General features: G+C 42.6%; 1 protein-coding gene across 1 annotated transcript in view; it reads right to left on the bottom strand.

Moving 5' to 3' along the window:
• The window catches only part of znrf1 (zinc and ring finger 1), a 51,771-nt gene extending 26,179 nt beyond the window's left edge, over positions 1 to 25,592 (bottom strand). The window contains exon 1 of the mRNA XM_023955491.1: positions 24,722 to 25,592. Coding sequence (XP_023811259.1) covers positions 24,722 to 25,115 — 394 coding nt within the window. The 5' untranslated portion in view covers positions 25,116 to 25,592. The remainder of the gene's footprint in view (positions 1 to 24,721) is intronic.
• Between the last annotated feature and the right edge of the window lie 263 nt (positions 25,593 to 25,855).

The raw sequence follows: 25,855 nt of genomic DNA, 5'->3' as shown, positions 1-25,855 counted from the left end.
TGCTTCCATGGTGGGTAATGTTTTCTCCCGTGGTTGCTCTTATAGCCAAGCCTCTCAAGAATCACTGCTGCTGAAGTGTAAACCAGTTCATTGGTTTCTGTGATTGTTGTGGTAGGAATTACCCTCAATGCTTCATTCACAGTTTCCAGAAGACTTTCAGGCGGTACATCACTTAGCCGTTGTAGCTGGTGTCGGGGTTGCCTAGTGTTCATACTAGACATGATATGTCTTTCAGGTCAGTTGCTGCCTTGCTCAGCATATCTGTGGTTGTTGGGGCTGTGTACCCAAGCTCAGGGTGGGGTTCACTGCAACTCCTGCTGCTTCATCAGCGCTGTGATCAGAAATCCCAACCCGTCACAGCTCTAGTTTATATCTTGTGGGACACAAAAAAAAGCGACTTCTCCAGTACCGATAGCAGAACCGTTGAGGTCAGATCTTATTGAGACTGCGGTCTTGAAGATTGTTGCCACGGGGCTCATTCAATACCAGGGCTCGGTACCCATCCCTAGGAAAGGGGCACAGTGGAGAACAATCATGGAAGCGGTCGCTTCGCATGTGACCAAAGACATGGTATCCATGTATACCGTGGAGAAGACGGGGTTTATTAATTAAATTAAAACCTTAGACCCCCGGTATGAGCTGTATTGCTTTTTTTTTAAACTTGTCCTGTCCAACAGCTGAGCAAGCAGATCAGAGTTGAGTGTCTCTTGTATTGGACAGATTTCATTTTTACAATAGAGGTTTATGGATATTCAGACAGACTGAGTGCATATTTGTATAAACCCCTTTTGTATTTGAGGCTAAGCTTTATTTATGAAAATTATATTTGTATGCATTCCTTGTTGGACCGGATGGAAAAAGGAAACAAAAGAAGAGAGAAAGAAACAGAGTGGGATGTCAGAGATGGCGGGATAATGGATTACAGGGGGGGGTAGTCGATATCACAAAATTAAAAATTTTAAAGTGTTGTAAGTAAATTAAGTTACATAATTTAGTTCAGACAGCAACAAAACAAACAAAAAAGTAGTCTTCACACAACTATTTACAGGTTTGAAGTATAACCATGTATCAATGATTACATTTTTTTCTCCCAAGATTTCTGCACATAGACAGGTACACACAATATTCGCGTTACCGTTATTCATAAAGAGGGTTGTCGAAAAAGAGAGAGAAAAAAACAATACCAACGCCCGTATTTGTGCAAAGGTGAATAAGCGGGTGCGTTGAATGAATGTGTGCCTCTTAGAGTAAACCTTGATCACACTGACTGCTCCAGCAAAAGCAGGAGGCCCGGCACCCCACACCCCAGAGCTAGGGGCAGAGAGTGCAGCAACCCCACTGATCCAAGAGCCTCACCGTCAGACAAATATCCAGGAGCAACCACCCTCCCATACACCGGACCCCCACCACAGAAACGGAGACAGAGGTCAAATTGGCCAACTTGGGTGTGAACTCCACCACACGATTGCAGTAGGGACACAATATAAGTAATACGATGTTCAATTAATCTGGAAGCTCGGAGCAATTTCCTTTCAACAAGTTACAGGGTGCGTCACATGAATGCCTGGTTACTCGAGTCTGAATCTCAGCAGCAGTTACCTGTGCAATGCTGTTTCCTTAGCTTCCTTAAAGTACCTTAGATCAGCAGGTAGAGGGTTATAGTTTTGATCAATGCTCACAGCCTTTAGCATTCAGCATTTAAAAATAGTGCTAACATTTTATTAATAATTTACTCTGAAAACTCACCAGTTTGCATATGTAAATTCTGTGTTAATGTTTGGATTCGAAGCTGCTGCTTCCTGAATCTGAACCAGTGGAGACTTATGGAATATATGCTTTAACTGTTTGGTTGGTTTCTTTCTGTGCAGGTTGGTCTTGGCTCCCTGGATTTCCCGCCCCTTCCTGCACTTCTCTGTTGGAGCTGCCACAGCTGCCTGCACTTTAGGTAATTGATTCAGTATTTAAAGAGATGTCTCTGGGTTCTCGCCATTGGCTCGCTTTGCATGCTTCCTCATCTGCTTCCTGCTAGTGCCGTCACAGGAGACAGTCCAGTTTTTGTGCTTTTGTCCCACACCTGTTGTTATATTAGCTATTAAAAAATGTTTTAAAAAAATCAACTTTTCTAATATGACTTCTGGCTTACTCTTCACCTGGGTTTCCCTCCACCGCTTGCCGTATACTGAGTTTTATAACTTCACAGTCGTCCTGTGCTCTTTATATTTGGCAAGCCAGAAGCACCAGTTCTGATTCTTCTGTGTTTTAATTCTGTTCCTTTCCTCCGATTTTTTTTTCAAATACAGAAACATAAAGTCATGAAAAACTCTCAAGCTTGTGGTACATGGCCTTGTATTCCCGGTCCTTAGAGGATCTCAGGATCCAGCATCTACATCTATTAGACACAAATGAATTTAATTTGTTACAGCACAGTTGTTAACTTTCATGAAAAACTCCATCTCTGATGTAAATAAATAAGGCTCGATGCAAACATGGATAAACATTTATACTGTGACAGAAAGAGGTTCAGCTCAGTCTGCAAGCACAACTCCATGGTTTCAGATGATCTCCATCTTCATGTGCTTCTGGTTTCTCCTTTCTTCACATTTTGGTTAGAATTTTGGGGGGAGGTAGGTCTTTCATGTTCCTTCAGTTTCAGATTTTGTTCATTCTTGGTTTTGTTGTTCATTAAAAGGCAGCTGAAGGCAGAGATTCTGATGCAGAAGCACAACAAAGCCCCTCTGGGAGTTTAGCTTGTGACTGAAGGGAGAGATTTAACACACATGCTACAGGCAGGCGTGTCAGGCAAACAGATCCCAGCGGAGCACAGAGAAGACACCGTTAATACCAAAGATGGAAAGTCTGAGAGCCACAGCAGTCCCTCTGATGTCAACCAGCCACAAGGATGGATGTGAAATGAAGAGGAGCTGCAGTCCATCCAGTAAAGCTTCATGGTTAGCGATGGCTACTGTTCACACTCTAAGCAGTTCTTGATTAATTCAGCTTGGATTCAAATGTATGACAGATCTGAACATCTCCGACTTCATTTCTTTGGAGTCAGTTCGGGTTTCTGTCAGCTTACATACATGATTCCATTAAGGGAGATGAAAGGAGAAGGAAGACTGAAACTGAAACCAGAGCAGGTTCTTCCTTCAGCATGGCGTCACATGTTTGTCAAAATGGCCCAAGAGTTGTATTGGAGCAGAATTGTCTTAGTGAAATCCTGCTTTGCGTATGCAGAATAGTGCTCTGTAGCATCACTGCAGATCGATGAGAGCATAAACACATGAATGCTCTATTCTCACCTCTTCCCTCTCAGCCTTCAACACTTTACTTCACTCAAATGGTTTTTGATGGGTGCTTTAAACAATTAGGAGATAGAAAGTAAATCAATCTTCTGATTGGCCAATCTAATGTCAATCTTGTTTACAACCCTAGTTAGGGTTGGGAATGGTCCATTTTATTAGTCATTCTTTTTATTTTTTAAATTCCAGTTAAACCAAAGTTTCTGATGAAAACTGCATTTCTTTGCTATAGTTTCACCCTAAAAAGGTGCTTTGTTGTAATACTGACAACTAACAATATCCTTATTTCTCTTAGTTTTTGGTAAGGTAGGGGCAAGATGAAAGAAAAAAATCCAGGAAAAATGACTGAATCCCAAACATCATAAGATGTTTTTAAATATAGTAAATGTAAAATGGTTAACTGTGAATACCTGTTAATGTCACAGATCTATTTAAATCAGTCAGAACTTTATTTAAACCCTAAAGACCATGACAAATGTATTCATTTTCTTGTTTTTACAGTTAAATTTTTTGGGGGGTTTTTATAGCTGCGTTTCTATTACAAAACACAATTTCACAATTCCATTGTGAATCATAACCATGCGAATAAACACAAATCAACTCACGAGATGAGTCATTCAAAAACATGGGGACGGATGTGAGCAATGCTTTGATTTACGGCAGATACATTCACATTTCTGCCACGCTACTAGCTCATCATCATTTATCAAAGGAGACGTCGGCATCTTATTCAGGCCACAGAGCGGCGAGCCCCTTACACGACGGAGTTTTGGAAAATGGTGGTTGGTGATTTTACATAGAAGCTGTGGATTCAACAATCCAGCATGGCACGCTCAACTTTTGATGAGCTGTGATACTGTGGGACCTCTGGTGGCGCCCGCTGTGCAGAGCCCAAGGCCGCCAGTTTCTACTGAGAAGCACATCACCATCACTATCTACAAACTGGCTACCTGTGGTTCCATGACTAATTTTATTCGAAAAAAGTGTTTCCATTTCAGTTTTGCGACGTATGTCCATTTGAATTCACAAGAATTTGAATGAAGACACACACAAAAAGGCAGTTTTAAGCAGTTTTATGTGTCCTCCATCAGAAAATGCCACAAGAACATGTTAAAAACATCAAAAAGCCAAAGAAGTCGTTTTTTTATTCCAAGTATAAAAATTATATTTTAAAAGGATTTCTGCATATTTCAAAAAACCTGTCAAAAAACGATCTGTACCACAGCGGCCTTCACCAGAAGCTCCACCTCCTCTGGGGTCAGATTTACAATTATAGAATCAAAAGAGAAACATATTTTCTCTGTTCAGCTGATAGCAGACACACTGACTAATGCCCAGGTTTCATTTCTTGTAGGCACCTCTTTCACACACATATAAAAAAAACACAACCATGCTGTAATCACAGTACACAAGAAAGCAATTTTATCCATAAAAATCTTTTAATAGCAGCAAAAGACAACAGAAAGGAGCATCTAAATGTGCTCGAACATTAAAAAAAAGTGTAGTAAATAGCCCAGAGCGAGTGACGTTTTTTTAACTGTCACTAAAATGTTATAACAGAGATTTAATTAGTTTAAATATGCATAATATGAAATTGTTTAAGAAAAGTGGTCAGATTTTTGTTGATAAAGTTTTTTTGTTTGCAGTTTCTGCTCTTTTTTTTACTCCAATGGCAGTATTCAGCCACCGTAATCAAGCACTGATCTATAAACTATATAATGTCTTTATTTTTATGTAAATCTGAAAACAAAGTCTAACTTGAGTTATTCAATTCAATTCAATTTTATTTATATAGCCCAATATTACAACCATACAACCAAGATTACAACCACTAACATAATGACTCCAGCATGTCTCAGTTACCGGACATTTTCTGCTTTCAGGTACACGAGGGTTTGAGGTCCATCAATTCAAGTTAGATGTCATTCATCCAATTACAGGGGATGCCGTGCCCACCTGCTTTTTAACAGATGCAAACAAAATTTTCCAGAATTCACTGTTCCACCAAGACGCATACAACCAAAACCATCACACTCCCAACTCCATGTCTGACTGTTGCTCTAATGTCAGTTTGACTCCCATCTATGTTGCAATTTTGTCATTGTGTATAATAAACATTCTTATTTTCTTTTTCATGATTTGAGTCATTCATTTGTGCATACTGGTTTATTCATGTTTGTTTTTGGTTTTCACCCCTGATCACTGAGCCGTGTTCACACCAGTCCCAGTTTGCTGCTGGTTAGCAGCAAGTCACGGGTTTTACTTGTTCTCTGTCAGATGACCTGAATGACCATTTTCATCCTTTTTGTCACAGTTCACTTACATCAAGTCACCATTTGTTTGACTTTATTTATACAGTTTTTTAATGTATGTCCTTTGGTTTCCCCTTCATTTGAGACCTTCATAACTGGATTTCCTGACACAAATGAGCAGTAAAACTTACAAAATATAAAGTGCAATAAAAGGGGAAAAGTTTTCCCTTAGGCACTACTGTATCAAGTTTATTTCAGTATTTGATCCATAAATGTCAAACCAACACCAACCAAAACCTGAAAGGGAACAGGGGGCACTGCTCAGCTGGTCTATGGTTCGAACCTCTCATAGAAATGTGTTTCGGTCCAGTCACAGGCCTATTGATCTCTGGTGAGGACTGGAAGGTTCTAACAGATTTAGGCTCAGTAATGCCACCATCTCGTTGAAAAAGGTGAAAGAAAGTGAGCCCAGGACTGATCCTTGAGGTACTCTCAGAGTGAAAAAGAGCTGGAGGATCAATCCATATAAACACAAGAACTTTCTGATTTTGTGACTGTTTCTGCTTAGATTCTGACCCACTGAAACCCCCAATCTGACGTGTTTTTGTTAATAGGGAGGGGGGATTTGACCCTGATTTATGTTTTGTCTCAGCAGCTAGAATTCCCTGAAGCTGCAGCTTATAATCACAAACTGAAGCTGGTGAGCAGCTGAAGTAGAAGCATCTGAACCTTTATCTCCCTCACAACCACCGAGGGCGAGGCCTGACCGCCAGCATGACCATAAACAGAAACTGAAGGCTTCATTACATCACAACTTACAAGCAGCAAATTCTCCTCACCTTACCGGAAAGACCAGCAGTTTCCATGGGAACAGGACAGAACAAGAGAAGCACATAGACGGAAGGGAGAATAGATGCTGGGGGCGTGGAGAGAAACCCAAATGCAAGAAATATGTTTCTCATCACAAGGGGACGGAGATGAGGAGACAAAAGGATGAGACAGAGCAGCCGTGAATGTGCACAGCCCGACGTCAGCAGAGGTTAAATTAGGATATTTGCTCCAAAGACAGTCCCAGTGGGCTCACTCATTCCATGGAGAGCATCTCTCCTGTGACTGTCTGTTGTAAACAACACAGAGAACAGAGCTCTGAACGACGGTCACAGCGCTCTGCCCGCAACGCTCATTACAAAGATACTCTATACAGTCCTCCTTCCTCCATGAGTTAACGTACAAAGACAGAAAACAATGCTGAAAGAGCAGGATGGAGTCTGACTCCTCTTATCCATTAGAAAGACAATCGTCAGACTTCTGCTTAAGCCTTGTGCTATGCTATGACCCCACCCTAACAGTGTCGTGTTCTCCCTACCATGACAAAGGTGGATAAAGGTGGAAAGATTTCATGTAATCCATGGACACCAGTGAAGATCACAAATCATTGAAGAAAAAAGGTTCAGAGCACTGTCTAGTGGGTCTAGATGACCCAACTCCCAATGGTAAAGTGCTTAGGATGCACAAGGATTGCTGTGGAGTTGAAGACAAACAAGTCTGACAGGATGCAGTTCAACCTGCTGATAGAACAGGTGATCCTCACTGCAATGTTTTCAGAGATTTGAAAGGAGTTCTGAACTGAAATGTGTAACGTGTAACCCTTGTGCTATCCTAGGCACTTTAACATTGGGAGTTTGGTCATCTGGACAGACTGTAGCCACAATAAATGCCTCTAAATAAACTGAATAAACAAAACAGTAAATAAATCTAGTTATGCAACCACAGCCAAACATTGAAAACAACCAGATACATTTGGAATATTATTTATTATAATATTTATCATTTCACTCATCAAAAAATCTGATTATTTGAAGACAAAATCCATCCTCCTCTCTTTCCTCAAAAACAATTCGATCACCCTGTCATGTAGATTATTGTCTTCAGTTCCATCCAGAGGTCCATTTCTATTCCATCAAGGTCAGTGCTGAGAGTCCAGTCTGTCCAGATGTGTTTCTGCGTAGGTTTGAATTCGCTTTAGTAACGAAAATTTCCGCTCAACAGACGCCGTGGACACGGGGACGGTCAGCGCCAAACACACAAATCTGTACACCTCTTCATGATCTCACTCTGATTTTTCTGATGAAGGAAGTCAAGGAGATCAGTGGGAGATTGTCCTGCAAAATCCTCCATCAGCTCTGTTTTTAATCAAGACAGATCAAAAAGTTCTCCGTGGCTCTGTGTCAAACTGGACAAGGCTGCAGGTGGGAAATGTTTCCAGTATTCCTGAAATTTCTGTCCAACTGTGAAGTTGCCTAAGCCTTCTAGAAAGCCCTGCAGACATCAACTCAAAATCTGATTGGTTGAAGTAAATGGATGTCCAACATTGATTTTGCATTACGGGACCTACACAACTTCTGGTGAAGACCTCTTTAGTTCTTACCCTGCCTGGGAACAAAGAACAGCTGAAATGTGATTGGCTAAATGCTCCAATGTGGAAATACGTCTGGAAGCAGCATAACCATCATAAACACAAAAAAAGGAAATGGACAGACCATTTGGAATGATTTAATGAGTGTCCATGGACAAAAACTAATTGACACATGATTCAGATATTTTTTTAGGCTTTCAGAGAAGCCTCGAAGCCCCGGACGGCCTAACACTGGTATAGTATGAGTACTGGCTCCTTACTGACAACGTGCAAATGCTGCACGCACGGGTGTGCATGTGATACGTAAGTGCTCACCTACTTCACCCGTACACTTGCGCGCTTCCGCTTGCATGCTTTAGTTACAACCTCTCTTTAGCTCTGCAGGCTCATCGAGAGGTCTATGCTGTTCTGCAGGCCACCTGCATGTACCGTACAGGTTTGCTCTTTTACCTGCAGACACCCCGTATCCACCCATAAGGACAGTTGGGACAAAGGCATAAGGCCTCAGTGATGAAAAAGTTCTTTGTCCAAATCCAAACAGATTTTTTCAAATCCAACCAAATTTTGAATTAACTTTATGGGATGACAAAAATCAATAGATCAGTAATTAGGTAGATGTAAGTGTCACGGGTTGAATGGTTTAATTAAGCTGTTTAAAATGCTTTAGGTTGTGTGCAGTTTCACATGTTCAATGCTGGGTTGTGAGTCACACTGCCATCATACAGAGAAGAAAAGTATTTGCTTAGTATCGTTTCATGGACAAAAATAATGTTGAAACCACTTAAGAACAAGTAACAAAAATATCAAATGTACCATTTCAATTCTAAGCGTGAGTTGAAATAATCCTAAATAAAAAGGTCTTAACTTTTGTTTTTTCTATCTTCAGCTTCGCGGCTCTATAGTACCTAGCATTTTTTAAGTGGTTTGTTTGTTTTGTGGCTTAGGGTCAGACAAATCTGTTGCCGTGCAACTTTTTGCACCTGTCATCATTTTGTCTGAGTTTCCTGTGTGACAATCGTCTCATTTTGACCATAAAACCTTTAAAAAAGGGGAAAGCAAAGGGCTTTGTCAAACACTGCACTTAATCTATCTGCTGTAATGTTGATTTTTTTCCACTGGGTTTTTATTCCACTTGTAGGGGAGACAGTTGCAATTTCTCCAATCAGGAACAGGATTCATCTGATTTACATCGCACATGCTCAGTTCAGTGCCTAGCCTGCATGTGATAAACAATTGTCTTCCAGCAACCAGCCTAATTTACAAGGTAAACTGTTATTTTGAAGTAAGAAAGTATTTTTTATTCACAAAATCCTTGTAACTGCATAGCTTGCTTTATAGTTGAACCTATCAAACATGTTTCATGTTAATTATGTGAATGTCTTTTAGCTTTTAGCCATATTATTGGCTTCCTTCTCACTAAAGCACTTAGGGGCAGTTGCAGCACACCTGCATGGGGGCCGTTGTGACAGTTTGGAAAATGTTGCAATTGACCCCAAATATGTATAAGTAATTGAATGAGTAAAAATGGATTTTAATGAAAGCCCAGTTTTTAGTTGTTGAGATTTCGGCAGAGACGGAGTTGCAGGGGTGTGTCTTCTAAAGAAAAGTGTCCAATGATGTAAAAACCCAAGAAAAGTCAGTCAGATCAGTTGCAAAACTGTATTGCATTTGCAAGTTACACTCTTGATTCTGTAAAGAAAGGGCTAAGTAGAAAAAATTAACAGAATAATACCAGTGAACAAGTAAGATATGTGACAACAGCTGATCATGTAAACAACGCACCTGCAGATGATTTTAGACCCAGAAGAGAAGAAAATGGTCAAAAAGAGTAGCAGACATACCACTACACTTTTTAGGTGTAAAAAAAAGGTCCGTGACTCTCAAAAAAGGTTGATAATAACAGTAGAATGAAATAAAAAAACAAAAACAAGTAAGCTAACTTGGAGCTAAAGTAACAGTCGAAAACATAACCACTATTATCAAATACAAACTTTCTTTTTCTGATTTTTTTGCTAACATATAGCAAGATGTGTTTGGTTTGCTATCTACACAGCCCTAAATGTGGTGCATTATTCTTCATTAACCCGTTTATGATGTCATAGCAATGACATGGAAGTTGGTGACGATTTGTTCTGACCATTGATCTGCATTTACAAAACATTAATAGTCAAAAAGTCATGTTTAAATATGAAAATACTAAAGTTGTTTATTAAACATGTAAACTGTTCGTCAATGTGGGATTGTTCTCCACTGAGCAGAGGCATTTTTTATCCCTGCAATTCACTCATGGTAGTTGGTCTACCAACTTACTATTTTAAGTAATTACAAGAGATCAAGCCATATTTTGTTTAATAACATGTTGCTTATAGAGGTTTATCATTACCTGTCCCAAGTCCCCCCCCCCCCCCCCCCGGGGGGATGGAGGTCTGATGTGTCTGACAGATGTTCAGTTGTTGCTAGCACAAATGGTGTCTTTCACCGTTCCAGTTGCTGCTGGTGCTCTTAGTTTATCTTTAGAACGTCTCTTAGCGCTGTAGTGACGACAAAAATTGCTGTCCGTAGCAACAGTTGCCATGTGCACCACTGCCGTGGCTACCACTGTGACTCCAGAGGCTGATTTTTGGTCAGCACTTCACCTTACAGTTCAAAAGGCGTGTCCAGATGCAACTGTAAACTCACTGTGAAGGACACAGGGACAAACGCTCTGGAGTAACAGGAGGTCCTAAGACTATTTAAATTGCAGTTCCTCTGGTTTTTCTTTGTTTCATCAACTACAAAAGATTCTGACAGCACTACAACAAGGTGAATGCACTGGATAGTGCACTATATAGTGAGTAGTGAAGGAATTTGGAGGCAACCTGTGTCTTTGCATATCCTTCAGAGTGTCTAAGTGGGTACTTCAGTGTCGTCAGAGTGTCTGTGTGTCCTTCAGAGTGTGTCTTTGTATGTCCTTCATACAGTGTGTTTGTGTCCTTTAGAATGTGTCCTTCGGAGCATGTTTGTGTGCTTTTTAGCATTTGCTTGTGTGTCCTTGCACGTTGTGTGTTGCAGTAACATGGGGAAGACACCTGGCGAGTGTGGGTGAGGGGACAGAAACAAGAGCTGACCTACATTCTGTCCTGCAGGTAGTTTAGCGACATATCAGTCCCTATGATTTAAAGTCCATCATGGTCACTCATGGGTTCTGTCCAAATTCCTTCACTACTTGCTACTTAGTGCACTATACAGGGTGTTCGCCATCTTATAACGCTGTCTGAATGTACTATTCCAAAATCCAGCGCCTTGGAAATTTCCTCGAAGTCTGAGCAAAAACAGTGTGCATCAAAGTTTACTAGATTGGCGAATACAGACCACTATGCATTGCATGGACCAGTGACTGTGGACACCTTTGTATTGATGTGAGTATTCAATATTTTTGTCCCTTTAGTTCCTAAATCTGAGGAAGCCGGCAGCAGCGGGAAACACTGTTTTCACGGCTTTGATGTCTAATCCTAATCTAATCTGTTTCTGTCTCCTTTTCTAGCAAGAGCGACAGTCCTCTGACTTTAAAATGATCTCTGATGGGTTTCTGATCCACATGTGGACACAACTACATGAACCCCTAAAATTCAAAACAGCTCTTCCTTCTTTCACTACAAAAACCCAAATCTTGTCTTATTAGACGATTCATACAAACTTTACTGTTAACAATGTTGACAGACACATGCAGGAAAAATTAGGCTTTAGATGCTGCAGAGATTCTGCATGTGGCAGATATTCATATTCACACCATAAATGCTCTGAATAAATGTCCATCTCCAAAACAATACTGCAATGTTAAAAACGCCAAAAGACGATTTTCATCGGAGTGGGTCTTTGCAGAAAAATAAAGAAAGATCATTTCCGACATGATGTTCTTACAGGCCCTTGGAAAAAGAACTAAAAAATAATCTTACCAAAACATAATAAGTTGTCCTTTCTTGTCCCCCGCCTCTTATGAAAATCTTCACAGACCTACTGTAGGGGCCTCAAAGGTTTAGGCTAGTAGGAGGCTACTGAAGAGAAAGTAGGAGGCTATCACTACCGGGCACAGCCTAGTAGCTAAGCGCCAAAGGTGCGAGGTGTTGACTGAGGGGGGTTCCTTCCCCTAGAAACAACATTTTGAAAATGAGGGCCCTTTATATACGTTTTTCAGGCATCTGTGGCATTTTCAGCTGGTTTGGAAGCAGTTAAGATTTCATCCAACCTGTTTTCCTGTGACAGCTTATCAAAACAGCACTAAAATTTCTGAAGTGACCTGGGTTTTTAACTGCTCAGCTGTTTTTTTGACCAATCACAGATGTACATATGGAGGCCTTTTGGGGTACATTGGAACCAAAATGGCTCCGCCCAGTGACCGAAATGTCATTTCTGACTCACCAAACATATTTTTTACCAACCGCACTATTACACCATTTTACACAGAAAAAGCTTTGGTGTTTTACTTTATAAAATGATTTCATGTTGAATGTAAACACAGATGAAGTCACAGCATGATTCAAAATACCCGCTGCAGGTGACAAGCAGCTTTGTTGTTACAATGTATAAGCGGGAGAAGAAAAAAACATACCAACATGGTTCGGTTAAACTACGTGTATCGTTACACCCCTATCCTCCAGGGGCCTGTTTCAGAAAGGAGGTTCAACCAACTCTGAGGTTAAACTTGAACTCTGAGTTGGTCAATCAGGAGATTAACAACTCTGAGTTTTCTGTTTCAGAGAAGCTGATCCGAGTTAGGTCAATCAACTCTGAGTGGACTGATTCGGAGGTGAGCGTGAGCACCGCGACTATAAGAAGCCATTATCAATGGAGCGCAGATATCACGAGTCACCATGGCAACCGTGAAAAAAAGAGGTCTGCGTATTTTTCGCTAGCTGAACTTGACGTGCTGCTGCAGAGTTACAGTGAATATGAGCACATATTCCAGAAGAAAAGCAACACCGCTGCATCTGCAAAACAGAGACAGTTAGCGTGGGAAAACATAGCTGCTCAAGTTAATGCGCAAGTTTGCATTTAAATCATTGTTATAAAATATTGGCTGTAATAACTTTTTAAATAGTGTAAGGAGTGAAATAAAAAATGGCGATATTTAGGTGTACTTTTGAAGTGTCATTCCTGGTGTAATTGCATGAAATGCTGCATAGTGTACAGAACCAATCTGGGGGAAATATGCATTTAACGTCGGTAATGTTTAGAGGACTTTCTTGTTAACCTTCCCCTCTTGCAAACGTTGGTCAGTTTAATATTAATACATGCAATTGTGTTTTTAAAAGTGAACTTTTGTCTACTGTTGAACCTTTCGCTGCGCGAAGACTTCTCCTTTCTTTTCTCTCGTCTTTCCGACCGTGGTCAGAAGCGCAGGGAAGATTTCCTTCAGGGCCGAAGGGAATTCTCCTTCGGGGTTCACTTCCCGTTGGAAACCCTCAACCTTCAGAGCGGATTAAGAATGACTCCAAAACAGTTATTCTGGGAATGACACCTTCTCTTTATGTAACTAAGTGCTCCGTCCTCCGAACACACAATATATACCACGCACACACCTCCGTGCTCACCCCCCCCCCCCCCCCATCTGCACCTGCACTCGCCCCTCCCCTTCTCTCGCGTGGATCGCACCTCGCTCAGCACACACACACTGCAACACTACCCTTGTATTGATCAAGTGGTATAGGTTTATATGGGATTAAGAAAGTAAGCAGTGCTAGCAAATTGTGTTTCCAAAAAGTAATTGTTACATTAATCTAATTCAATGTCCCTGATTTCATTTTCATGTAGATGCAATCCTGCAGGAATTAAAAGAACATGGCAGCAGCTAAAAATGAAGTATAAAAACATAATTCAATCAGGTCAAATTTGAGCATGTCATGGATGTAGGCTTTGTTGACAATATTTGACATATGAAACATCTACATAGCAATACATATCTAATGTTGTTTTCATTGTATATATGTAATTGACTGCAACGAAAAACGGTAACGCTCAAACAAAAAAGTATGGGGAAATGACAAAATATTGAGTCTTCTCAAAATCCTCGTACGAGGTAAATATAATTCTCTACGAATTAATGCAGCCTCCTCGTCTATTGGGTCCTCCAAAAAAGAACAAGCCATTCTTGTCACTTAGACCGTCTCTGTGTGACGGAAATTTGGGCAATGAAGGTTAAAGCGAAAAATACCGCTTCGTCTTTAAAAAGGGGAGGGGACCGGCATAAACCTTGAGTTTAGGGAATAAAACCTGCTCCCGACCAGGTTAGGTTCACAGCATAAGTAACCATGGATACTGACTCCGACTATAAGTTACCTCTCTTTCAGAAACGGGTTTGACTTACTCTGTTTACTCTGGTTTAACAAACCTCCCATTCTGAAACGGAAAACCCAGGGTTTCCCTGATTTCAGGGTTAACGCACTCAGAGTTTACACTTAACCTCCTTTCTGAAACAGGCCCCAGGTGATTTAGATGAAATCAACAAACAACAGCCTGAAAATATTAGAATGTTTTAGATTCTTGCCATGATATTTTTGACAGTAAAGATGCAGAGCTCTAATGAGGAGGGCTTTTTTCTGCTCACCACTAGCTCTGTAATGTTACAAAGGTGTTGCTAATAAAGTTTATCTGTGATTAGATCTGTTATTACATCCAGAAATTACAGTTTTTATGAATGTCCTATGAATTAATTTTGTTCTATTGATCTTCAAATTGTCTTAAAATCTGGTCTGTCTGGCATTAAACCAGTTTGTGGTAGAAAACTGGCAACACCCAGAACAGTTGGTTAGCATAGCATCACAGCATCGTAGCATCAGTGTGTAACAACACCGCCGTCTCAGAACCAACACTTTTTATTAAACTTTCCTACACTGACCAAAAATATAAACGCAACACTTTTGTTATTGCTCCCATTTTTTATGGTATGAACTCAAAGATGTGAAACATTTTCCACACACACAAAATAACCAGTTCTCTGAAATATTGGTCACAAATCTGTCTAAATCTGTGATAGTGAGCACTTCTCCTTTGCCAAGACAATCCATCCATAATCCATAAAATCGACACATGTTCTGCTGCTTCATCAGTCAAAATTAAACGTTACGCAGGCGCAAATTCACAGAAGAAGGGGGGTTCTCCTATCGGGTGCGCTTGTATGCCAAGCGTGTGGACAGTAGAGGAGGAGTATTAAAGAAAAAAATCACCAACAGAAGAGCTAATGAACATGACTAATTTGGTACTAAATAGAACTAATTTGACACCAGAAAGTAACCGGTGACTATTACACTCACATTTGGCGAATTTTCACCAAGTGTACTGTCCATATTTTTGTGAGATGAAGATAAAATAATATTTTCCTTTTGTTTGAAGAAGAACTTGCTGGTGAGAAGCTGGAAAAAGTCTAAAGTAGACAGTGAAGGAGTTTGAAAGACATGAAATAAAGAGTTACAAGACAAACATTGGAAACTTGGAACTCTGTGAAGTTTTGTTTCTAACTGTGTAGAATGGATAACCTAAACACACACTGAAAATTCCTGCATGAACGTTTTCAATGTGACATCACTGGTTAAAAGAAAGACATCTAATTCATGTTAAATCTGACTTTTTCTGATTAGAAATTGTATTTGAAACTGTAAAAGCATTTATCATATCTTAACTGAGTCACTGCTATGTGTTTGGTTGTTCATCTCACTCTAGAGATTAATGGCAGAGAATATGGCATCTTCTTTCATCTTTGTTTATTTTCTTTATTTTTTAATCAACTTATTGCCATATATATATATATATATATATATATATATATATATATATATATATATATATATATATATATATATATATATATATATATATAAACCTTGGGTCTTCAGTTATGGTCTGGTTGTACAACCCATGCAGGGGTTTCAATTCAATTTAATTCAATTCACTCTTATTTGTATAGCACAAATTCACAACAAATTCACAACAACAGTCGTCTCGATGGGCTTCAAAATTGAAATAACTAAACAGACTAAGCTATACTGGCATACATGCCCTCAACATCCAGAGTAGGATGGATACCGTCTCTCCGCATGAGACCGGACTTACCCCAAAAAGCACTCCAACTGTCCACAAAACCAACGCCGTTTTCTGGGCACCATCTAGAAAGCCAGCGGTTGAATGATGAAAAGCGGCTGTACATTTCATTATTGACTAAGTATGGCAGGGGACCAGAGAAAATTACAGTGTTTGATATCGTCTTAGCCAGTTTACACACCGAAGTTACGTTTAACTTAACCACCTCTGACTGTCTCCGTCGGGCATCATTACCGCCTGCGTGAATCACGACTCGACGGAACCTAGACTTACTCTGAGCTAACATCCTAAGGTTCCCCTCGATGTCACCAACTCTGGCCCCCGGATAACACCTGACTGTAGCCGCTGGGAGCTCCACGTTTCTAACTTCAGAAGAGCCAATAACCAGAGTTGAGTGTTCAGCGGGTGTGTCGCTGAGGGGGGAGAACCTATTACTAACGTGGAGTCTTGGGTGCTCTAAGTTTTTGCGTTTAGCACTATGTTTCCTCCCAACCGGTGCAAACCCCTGTGTGTTTCCCGGCTTCTGGGAAAGCGCTGGGGTGCTAACTGGATTAGCCCTGGCAGCGCGGCCCGCGCTAAGAGTAACGACCTGGCTAGCCGGCTTAGCTTCCACTGTGCGGAGCCGCGCCTCTAACTGCTCTAGCCTGGCCTCATAGTCTAACACAAGACTACACTTAACACACCTACCACTATCTTCACTAAAGGAGGCAGGATCCTCACTAAACATATGGCACATGGGGCAGGATAGAGGGGGAAAGGTGGAAGGAGTGGTAGCCATGCTAGTTTCTAAGCTAAGGCTAGCTGTGTTTAGTTAAAGAGAAATAGCTTATTTAGCAAACTGAGAATAAAGTGAACAGCAAGCGGTTAACAGTAGTGTATTCGCTACTAAAAGGTGCTAGAAGTGAATGTGAATATAAAACCAAATAACACTTAAAGTAAGCAATAGTAGTCAGGCCAATGCCAAACAAGAGAGCAACAGTCAGACACGACCCGTACTGGATTACGCTCACCTGGAAATGACGTCACAGGAAACCCTCCTGTGAGGATCTGTCCTCCAGCACTGTATCCTCTGCTCTCCATTGCCTGAGACATTCACTGAGCACACTGTCAGTTGGGGCCTTGAGCTTGATGTACTCATGCATCTTGGATGTTTCATCCTGGATAGTGGCTTCCACGCTCACTAGTCCTCGGCCTCCTTCCTTGCGGCTAGCATACAGTCTCAGGGTGCTGAATTTGGGATGGAACCCTCCATGCATGGTGAGGAGCTTTCGTGTTCTAACATCCGTGGTCTGTATCTCTTTCTTTGGCCGTGTGAGTGAGACCCCTCCTGTGTGGACTACCTTGCCTCTCTTTGTCACCATCCGGTTGCATTTCTTGAGCCCGAATGACATCCCATTGTCAGTACTGTAGATCCTGGTGGTGTGGATCAGGGAGTCAATGTCACGCTCGCTCTTAGCATATAGCTTGATGTCATCCATGTAGAGGAGGTGACTGATGTCATCCATGTAGAGGAGGTGACTGATGTTTGCCCCATTTCTGAGTCGGTATCCATAGCCAGTCTTGTTGATTATTTGGCTGAGGGGGTTCAGACCTATGCAGAACAGCAGTGGGGACAGAGCATCACCTTGGTATATCCCACATTTGATGGACACTTGTGCAAGTGGCTTCCCATTGGCTTCAAGGGTGGTTTTCCACAGCTTCATTGAGTTTCCTATGAAGGCTCTTAGAGTCCTGTTGATGTTGTACAGCTCCAAGCATTCAGTTATCCATGTGTGTGGCATTGAGTCATAAGCTTTCTTGTAATCAATCCACGCAGTGGATATATTTATGGCGCTACTCAGCTTATTGTCAGCTGAGTCCCAGCTGTGTAAACAAACTTGTTTCTGTCCTCCATTAACCATGGATTAAATGCTGCTCTATCTTTCCTGAGAAGGAGAAATCCTCGCATAAATGCATCGCCACTTCACCATTTTCTCTTAAATGAAAAACGCCTACAGGTGAAGGGTTTACGCACATGTCTGTAATCCCAGAACAATGACACTCCGGCATCCGCTCATGAAATATCGGGGGGGTATTGAGGGGCTTGCTGAGTAATTGCTTTGTATGTAGGATGGATGAGTGACTGTGAAGCAAGAGATTACACAGCATTGTTAAAAGAGTCACCGCTTTAACCTCTGACTTGTCTTGACCCACTAAGGGTCTGTGAAGCCTGTGGGGGGGCCTTTATTTTTCATTTCTGTTCATTTCCTTGTTTAGTTTATTTCCCGTTTGGTCAATAAACCAGCATTAAACAGACTCTTTGGTCAAGAGTTTGTTGTTAACAATAAACAAAATGTTATTTTCCTTTTATGCTGCTCGCCACAGAACATTGCCCAAAATGCTTACATTTTGCACCCGTGCTTCAGCGGGGCTGAAACATCACTTTCGACTGAAAAACACCAGAAGCTTTCCTCTGAAGCAAATGACACGTGTTCTCAGGAGGAAGCTCTCCACATGGATGCTGGTTTCTGGACCAGCGTGTGACAGACATCACTATGACGCCTTCACATGGGCGGGGCTCCACTAAACATCGTTACTTGTGTAAGAGAGAAGTTGTCCCTCCATGACAAATCCTGCTCATTTTAAAGTTTTTGCAACCAGGGCCAGATTTGGTGTGGTGATATTCTGTGAGGGCCTACCAAGCAGCCTGCATCCTTTAAGCCGGATGGCTCTGATATTGCTCCCCATTTTTGTTGCGCTAGTATTGTTAGGTTGAGGATGTGAGGGGTGTAAGCCAGCAAGAGAGAGAGTGTAAACAGATGGGTGACAAGAAATGGGGAGGGGCTTACGCTGCGCCAACTCAGACGTGAGTTTCAAATGAACTCCCGCTGCTCTGCAGAAACTATGTCTTAGAAAATGACACGTTTTAGGATTTTGATTAAAAACGGCATCATCATAATTAAAAGACCACTGCAATGCTTTGAAAATAGATCAAAGATTGGAATGGGACTTTAAATTTAAAAACTGTTTGGAAAAATAGAAATGCAGACAAAAATAAACCAGCAAATCAAGTCAAGTCATAGAAGGAAAAAACAGAAATATTTGCTCAAAAAACTCTTCAGCTAAGAGTTTCCCACATTTCAGGGGCTGGCAGGAAACTCTGGTTGATCAGACTAGAATGCTGATGTTGTATTGGATAAGCACTGATACTCTATTGACTTACAGCCTCAATAATCCAGGTGGGGGGGCACTGTGTCTGACTGACAGCTCCAAAGACCAGGTGATTTCTAATCAGCTAGCTGTGGTGGGTTTGTATGGGGCAGTTTGTCTGTTAGCACGCTGACTGATCGGTTGATCAGGAAAGCCACCTGGAGGGGGGGCTACTCTGACACCAGACGCTGGGAATCTCTCATTCTCTCTGGGATTCCTTCATTCCTCTGTCTCTGCTGGATCCTCCGGATGATCCATTCTACAGTCATTACATTGACCTGCAGGCTTCAGGCATGCTTCTACCTCACAGCAGGTGTGGAAGATCGCAGAAAGACAAAATTGCACACCCAGCTGCAGGCAAGGCCACAACAAGGCGGGAGAGCATCTGTATCTGCAGGGCGGATGAACGGGGGGCGGAGCTACGAGTGCAGAGCAAGTCAAACGCCCCAACGGCCTCCTATCTCCCAGTTGCCTAACCTTTTCATTGAAAATAGAGACGCTGCAATTCAAGTCCAACAACATGACAATAATGATCATTTGAATACAGTAAGGACTTTTTTCAAAAGGTGAAGAAAGATGATCTGCAGACTGGTCAAATTTAGTGACGTGTGAATTATTTGACATGACTTTACAATAAGGGGTGCTCATTACGTCGATCGCGATCGACAGGTCGATCTCCAAAGACATGACGGTAGATCGCAGGCCAGCAAAGATAAATAACCAAAACAATAAATAAGTGCTTCTAAAAAATTGCTCAGCGAATCAAAATCCTCACAGAGAAGAACGGGACTTGATTGACGTGCAGAACGGCCAATCGAACATCCTCTGATACATACGTCACTGTTTCAATACACTGAGCGCAAATTCTGTCATCAGAATGCAGAAGACCACTCCGGACGACTGGAGTTTTTCGCCCCGTGAGTTTCCTCCTGCTGCCTGCACCGTAGTCCCCCCCCCCCCCCCATTTCCATGGCACGCGCTCCTCACGGAGCCAGCAGGCTGAAAAGTCATGCTCCCCCCGCTGCATGGTTTACAGGAGAGCATGACATATGACAGTCGCTGCTTTCTATTTTTGTAATAAAACGCCTCATCTGTTAATACAAAAGTATCTTTGTGTAATCTTACTGTGTACTTTTTTAATTAGTACATAGACATTGTAATGTATTATTAGTTCATAATACTATGTTTATTAAACAGCATTTTAGTCTAAAAATACCATATATATAGGTAGATCTTCAAGACATTGTCGTCTCAAAAGTCGCTCACATGCCAAAAAAGTGTGAGCACCCCAGCTTGACATGATTCATTTGTTCAGGCAAATAATGTGCAGAAGTGACATCCAGGTAAAAGAAGATGTTAGAGGACAAGCAATGGTCAGTCTGCAGTCATAAAGAGTGAAACATTTGAGAGTGAAAACATGATCACATTGTGTGTCCATGTAAAAACAGGAACTGCTGCTGAGCGTGTTCTTCAACCACATAACTGCTCCTCAGGAATGGATAACATCACGTGTTACTAAGCACCTTTGGGTTCTTGATGGTGAAGGTTAATGTATTTTTCGCACTAACGTTCAAAAGCCTTAATTTTTTTCACCCAAAAAATAAAACATCAGTGTGCCTTATAATCGGGAGCGCCTTAAATCTGGATTCATTCTGGTTTTGTTTACTGATGTTGAAGTGATTTTCCAGAGGAACACAGCGCTCTGTTAAAATATCATTCTGCTTGTTTACGAGTTTCAAACAAGGTTGGGTGTTATTTTAAATATGTTAACAAAGCTCATGTGTAGCGGTGTCGGATTGTGGTTGTTTTTCACGTGTTACTAACAAGTTTGGGGGTTAGCACCATCGCAGTAACATTTGTTTAAGCTGTATTGTTTATGTGTTGCGAACAAGGTTAGGAGTTACAGGTATTGTGAATACGCTCACATGGCTAACGCTAACACGTGTAGCGTGTCACAAACCAGTCTCAGGGTTACTGTAAACACTTTAATAAAGTCTGTAAGTCTGGAGTTTTTTAGCACGTTTTTAGGAATTTCCTATGTTTTTCTATTTCTTAATTTTTACACACAGTTGAAAATAAATAAATAAATAAATAAAACACTAATTTATCACGTGTCGTCATGTTTTGATCTATTTGTTATGACAAGTACTTTTTTTTGGGGTTTATCTTATTGGGTAGAAATAACCCGACAAAAGGGATGGTGAAACTTTTTATAGTGAAAGTGTTTAAGGGTTAATGCGCCTTATATAGATTATTCAGCGATGGCGTGTCTTATAATCCACACAGGTTTGCTCACTAAACCACCTTGAGGGTGGTTTTGGATAAGACGTTAAAGGCAGCATCTGTGAGTGTGTTTAGAAGTCTAGAATATTCTTACAGTGGTGCAAAATGTAAAACTGAAAGATTTGAGTCAACGTGTCTAAAAAAGCCTCGATTCGACAGCAAATCCAACCGCCGTTCAGGTTCAGTCTGTCCTATAAAAGTATAACAATGTAGCTGTGGCTTACATGTCATCATTATCAACACGTTTTCCTTTCACACTCCTACTGCAAAAGACAACTACAATCCCAGTGCTGTATTGCGACAACAGTCTGTCCCAAACACATTCTCCTAATTTCATCTTCCTCCTTTGTCTTCTTCTGCTTTTATTGTGTCACTTTCATGTAACTTATGGGATTTTATTGCAAACTCTGCTTGGATGTCTCTTTGGTTTACTCGTTTGCCTCTTGGGTTGTGGGTGGGACTGTTGGCGTGAAGTAAGTCTGCCCCTACTTTCCATCATCCCTTTGTTTACATTCTCTTCCACTAGCTTACAGCCCCTCACAACCCCAACCTAACATTACCAGTGCAACAAAACAACAAAAATGGTGAGCAATATCAAAGCTATCCAGCCGTGCGTACTGACTTGGTTTGGTCGACTTGTAGTCGTTTGTTGGGCCCTGGTTTGCAGCTTTATTAATAATTCAACCAAATCTTTTATGGATTTTCATATTTGTATGAACTTAATATAAGAGCTTGTGTTGCAGCTCAAGTTGAGGCAGACGGAGCTTCATTTCTTCCTGCTGGTTCTGTCTGCAGCAGCTGAAATCAACAGGAGTCTCCATTCGCTGCATCAGTGTTGCTTCCTGAGCACTGATCCCAAAATAAAACTGCTTTTCTCGACCAAAGGATGGGAGAAACTTCAGATGAAGTCACAAGACGGGGTAACTAATGCCCTTATCAGAAACGTTTGATCCAGTCTGGCACCAGCTCTGTTGCCTCACACACTTCAACACAGATTAGGCTTCAACCTTTTTTCTCTCCCTGATGAATGAATTGAATTATCTTAACAAGCGGGTTATCTCTGACCTGAGGCACCAACTGTGTTTCCCTGCCTAACCCCTCGGATGCTGCTCTGACATCTGAGCTTTATCATATGTGGCCAGTTGGCCACAACCCCCGGTCTCTAAACCAGTACCGGTCCATGGGACAGCTGGTACCGGGCTGCAGAGAATAAAACACAACCTTATTTTATTTTGGAAAACTACTGAATGTACTCTCCTACATCTGAATCATTCTTGACGCATGTCAAGTTGCTTGCTCACGTGTTGAAAAAGCATCCTCTACTTTTGTAACCCTTGTGCTATCCTATGGGGTCCAGATGACCCCAACCTTCAATTGACGTGTTCTTCCTACCATGACAAAGGTGGATAAAGGTGGAAAGATTTCATGTAATCCATGGACACCAGTGAAGATCACAAATCATTGAAGAAAAAAGGTTCAGTGCACTGTCTAGTGGGTCTAGATGACCCAACTCCCAATGTTAAAGTGCCTAAGATAGTACAAGGGTTAACGCAGCAGCTTCAACGGCTAGATTGAAACCCCCATCTAGCAAAGTTAACAAGAAAAGAGTCAGTGGGCAAATATATTCATAAACTGGCTGTATAATGTTATGACGCGGCTGCTAATAAAGTTGATCAAACTGTGGATTCATGTTTTATTACATTTAGAAAATACCAACTTTAGAGACCGTTTTTTTGTCTTAACCTTGCCTATTGTCTGACATTAAAGCAGTTCGTGGCCTTAAAAGGGTTTGAGACCGCTGAATGTGGCCTTCAGGAATTCTGATAACAGTAATAGACCAGCACACAGACAAGTCTTTTGCATGTGTTTGTTCTCTTTATCCACATGACACATGTCAGAACCCCCTCCCCAGCTTTACTGTCAGGTCATTTCCTTAATTATCACTCAGGATTTGGTTGTTCAGCTTCACTCTGACATGAGCGGATAAGTGATTACATCGTTCTGTTTGGCTCCTCCCTTGCGAGCATTTACATCCATTTTCATCCATTTATTGTGACTTTTGTCGGTTTGTGTTTTTGTTGCTGCTGTTTTGTGTGTCTTGGAGCTGGGTCATCAGCTTTCAGGGGGAACTGGTTAGACGAAAAACTTCTGTTGCAACTTTGTTTATTGTTTGATGCTATAAAACGTCTTATTTTACGTTTTGTGTGACTTTGCACAATTTTTATAATAATAATATAATTTCTTCTGACCCCACTTTGCCCCACCCACTGTCATTTATTTTGTCCCAGCTGATAGAAGAGAACATTAGCGTCGCTAGGCAACGTGGGAAAAGTAAAAACAGCTGAGATGTTGACGCGGACTCGCTGTCCTGCTGCTAGCAGGTTGAGGCTTTGGTAATGAGAGCTCAGGGACCTGCTGACTCTGCTGTGCAGGGGGGGGGCATAATGTTCCTTAAAGACTATGCAGTGTTGCAGCAAACTCACTGGAAACAGAACCAAGCAGGATAAAAGTGGACCACTTGGTCCAACTCAAGAAGGTCAGAATAACTTGGTCCATCCACATTCTATGCCCACTATATCCCCTTCAGGGTCATCGGCTACTGTTGGGAGAAGGCGGGACACACCCTGGAGTGGTCACCAGTCAGTCACAGGGCACACGCACACGTGCACACCTTGGGACACTTTAGAGTCATCAATGAAACCAAAGCAGCATGTTTTTTGGGGCTGCAGGAAGAAGCTCGAGAGAAAAGCCACACATGCACGGGACACACAGAAAGGTCCCAGCTGGGATTCGAACCGCCGCGAGGCGATGGTGCTAACCACTGTGCAGTGGTTAACTTGATGAAATACTCAAAAGTGGCTTCACTGATTGATGTCAGTTGGATTCAATGTCATTTTCGTTTAAATATCCAAACAAAGACGTCCCAAAACTTTATTAGCAAAGACAACCCCCCCATGTACCTGCCCAGGTGTGCTGGTCAAACGCAGAGCCGCTGTGGAGGCAGGTAAGCTGACGATTAGTCAGGATACCCCCCCCCCCCCCCCCCCCCGGTAATCGCTGCGCTAATGGAGTCATCAGGCTCCCTCTGTGTTTGTCTGCAGTTTCATTTGCACGAAAACAACAAGCATGTGCAAAAAGTCTGAGGCCCCCTCCCCGACCCCAGGTGCTCTTCAGCAAGTGGGGGGCGTGTGTTTGTGCGCAGACCTTACCGCTGTGTGAGCTGAACCAGCGGGGGGCGATGTGCAGGGGTAAGGTGTCAGCCAGCGACCCCCGGGACCCCAGATACAGCACCCCGTCCGTTCGGTGCCCTCCGCCCCCTGTGTCCTGGTAGCCGGTTCCGTGGGGGGGCGCGGTCGTCCCCGCTGACCCCCCTCCGGCTCGGTCCGAGTCCGTCCCCCTGGGGGTGTAGAAGCCGAAGGGCACGGCGGGGCTGTGGTCGATGCCCATCCCAGCCACGGAGCTCACCGAGCGGCTGCGCAGGCCCATGGTGCCGCTCGGTCGGTAGTGAACGAAGTGGGCCGACGGTGGCACCGCGCTGTCATCCGAGGACACGCCGGGAAAAGCTCCCCGCGGCCGCCCTGCCGTGCTCTGCTTCCCCCCCATCCAAAGCGGGACACTGGCGGGTGGGGGTTCCGGCTGCAAATAGGAGGGGGCTCGATCCCAGAGAGCCCGAGCAGGCTGTCGCCCCCTCCCGCGCTGCGCTTCGGCCTGCCTGCGTGTGCCCGTGAGCGTGGGCAGGCTCGTCAGCTCTCTGCAGACGCAACAGTCCGTTTCCCTGCTGCGCGGATCATGAGCCAGCCCCGGATCCTCCTCGCACCACCCCCCCTCCGCAGAAATCACAGATGCGCACCGCTCCCCCCGCTGGCCGCCTGATTAGGACGGAACCATTGCAGGCGGGACCCAGGCGCCAACACGTTTCCCCCGGCCGGCCGGAATGACAGCAGCGCCGCAGTGTTCACGGCAGCGCTCCCCTCTCATCTGATCCCAGACATCGTGACAACTGTTGCTGTCTGTCTGTCTGTCTGTCTGTCTGTCTGTCTGTCTGCCTGTCTGTCTGTCTGTCTGTCTGTCTGTCTCTCTGCCTGTCTGTCTCTCTGTCTGTCTGTCTGTCTGTCTCTCTGTCTGTCTGTCTGTCTGTCTGTCTGCCTGTCTGTCTGTCTGTCTGTCTGTCTGTCTGTCTCTCTGCCTGTCTGTCTCTCTGTCTGTCTGTCTGTCTCTCTGTCTGTCTCTCTGTCTGTCTGTCTGCCTGTCTGTCTGTCTGTCTGTCTCTCTGCCTGTCTGTCTGTCAGTCTGTCTGTCTGTCTGCCTGTCTGTCTGTCTGCCTGTCTGTCTGTCTGTCTCTC

The sequence above is a fragment of the Oryzias latipes genome, chromosome 6, assembly GCF_002234675.1.
Source record: "Oryzias latipes chromosome 6, ASM223467v1".
In the NCBI taxonomy this organism is placed as follows: Eukaryota; Metazoa; Chordata; class Actinopteri; order Beloniformes; family Adrianichthyidae; genus Oryzias; species Oryzias latipes.
Note: the sequence above shows the minus strand (reverse complement) of the source record. Positions and strands in the feature narration are given on the sequence as shown.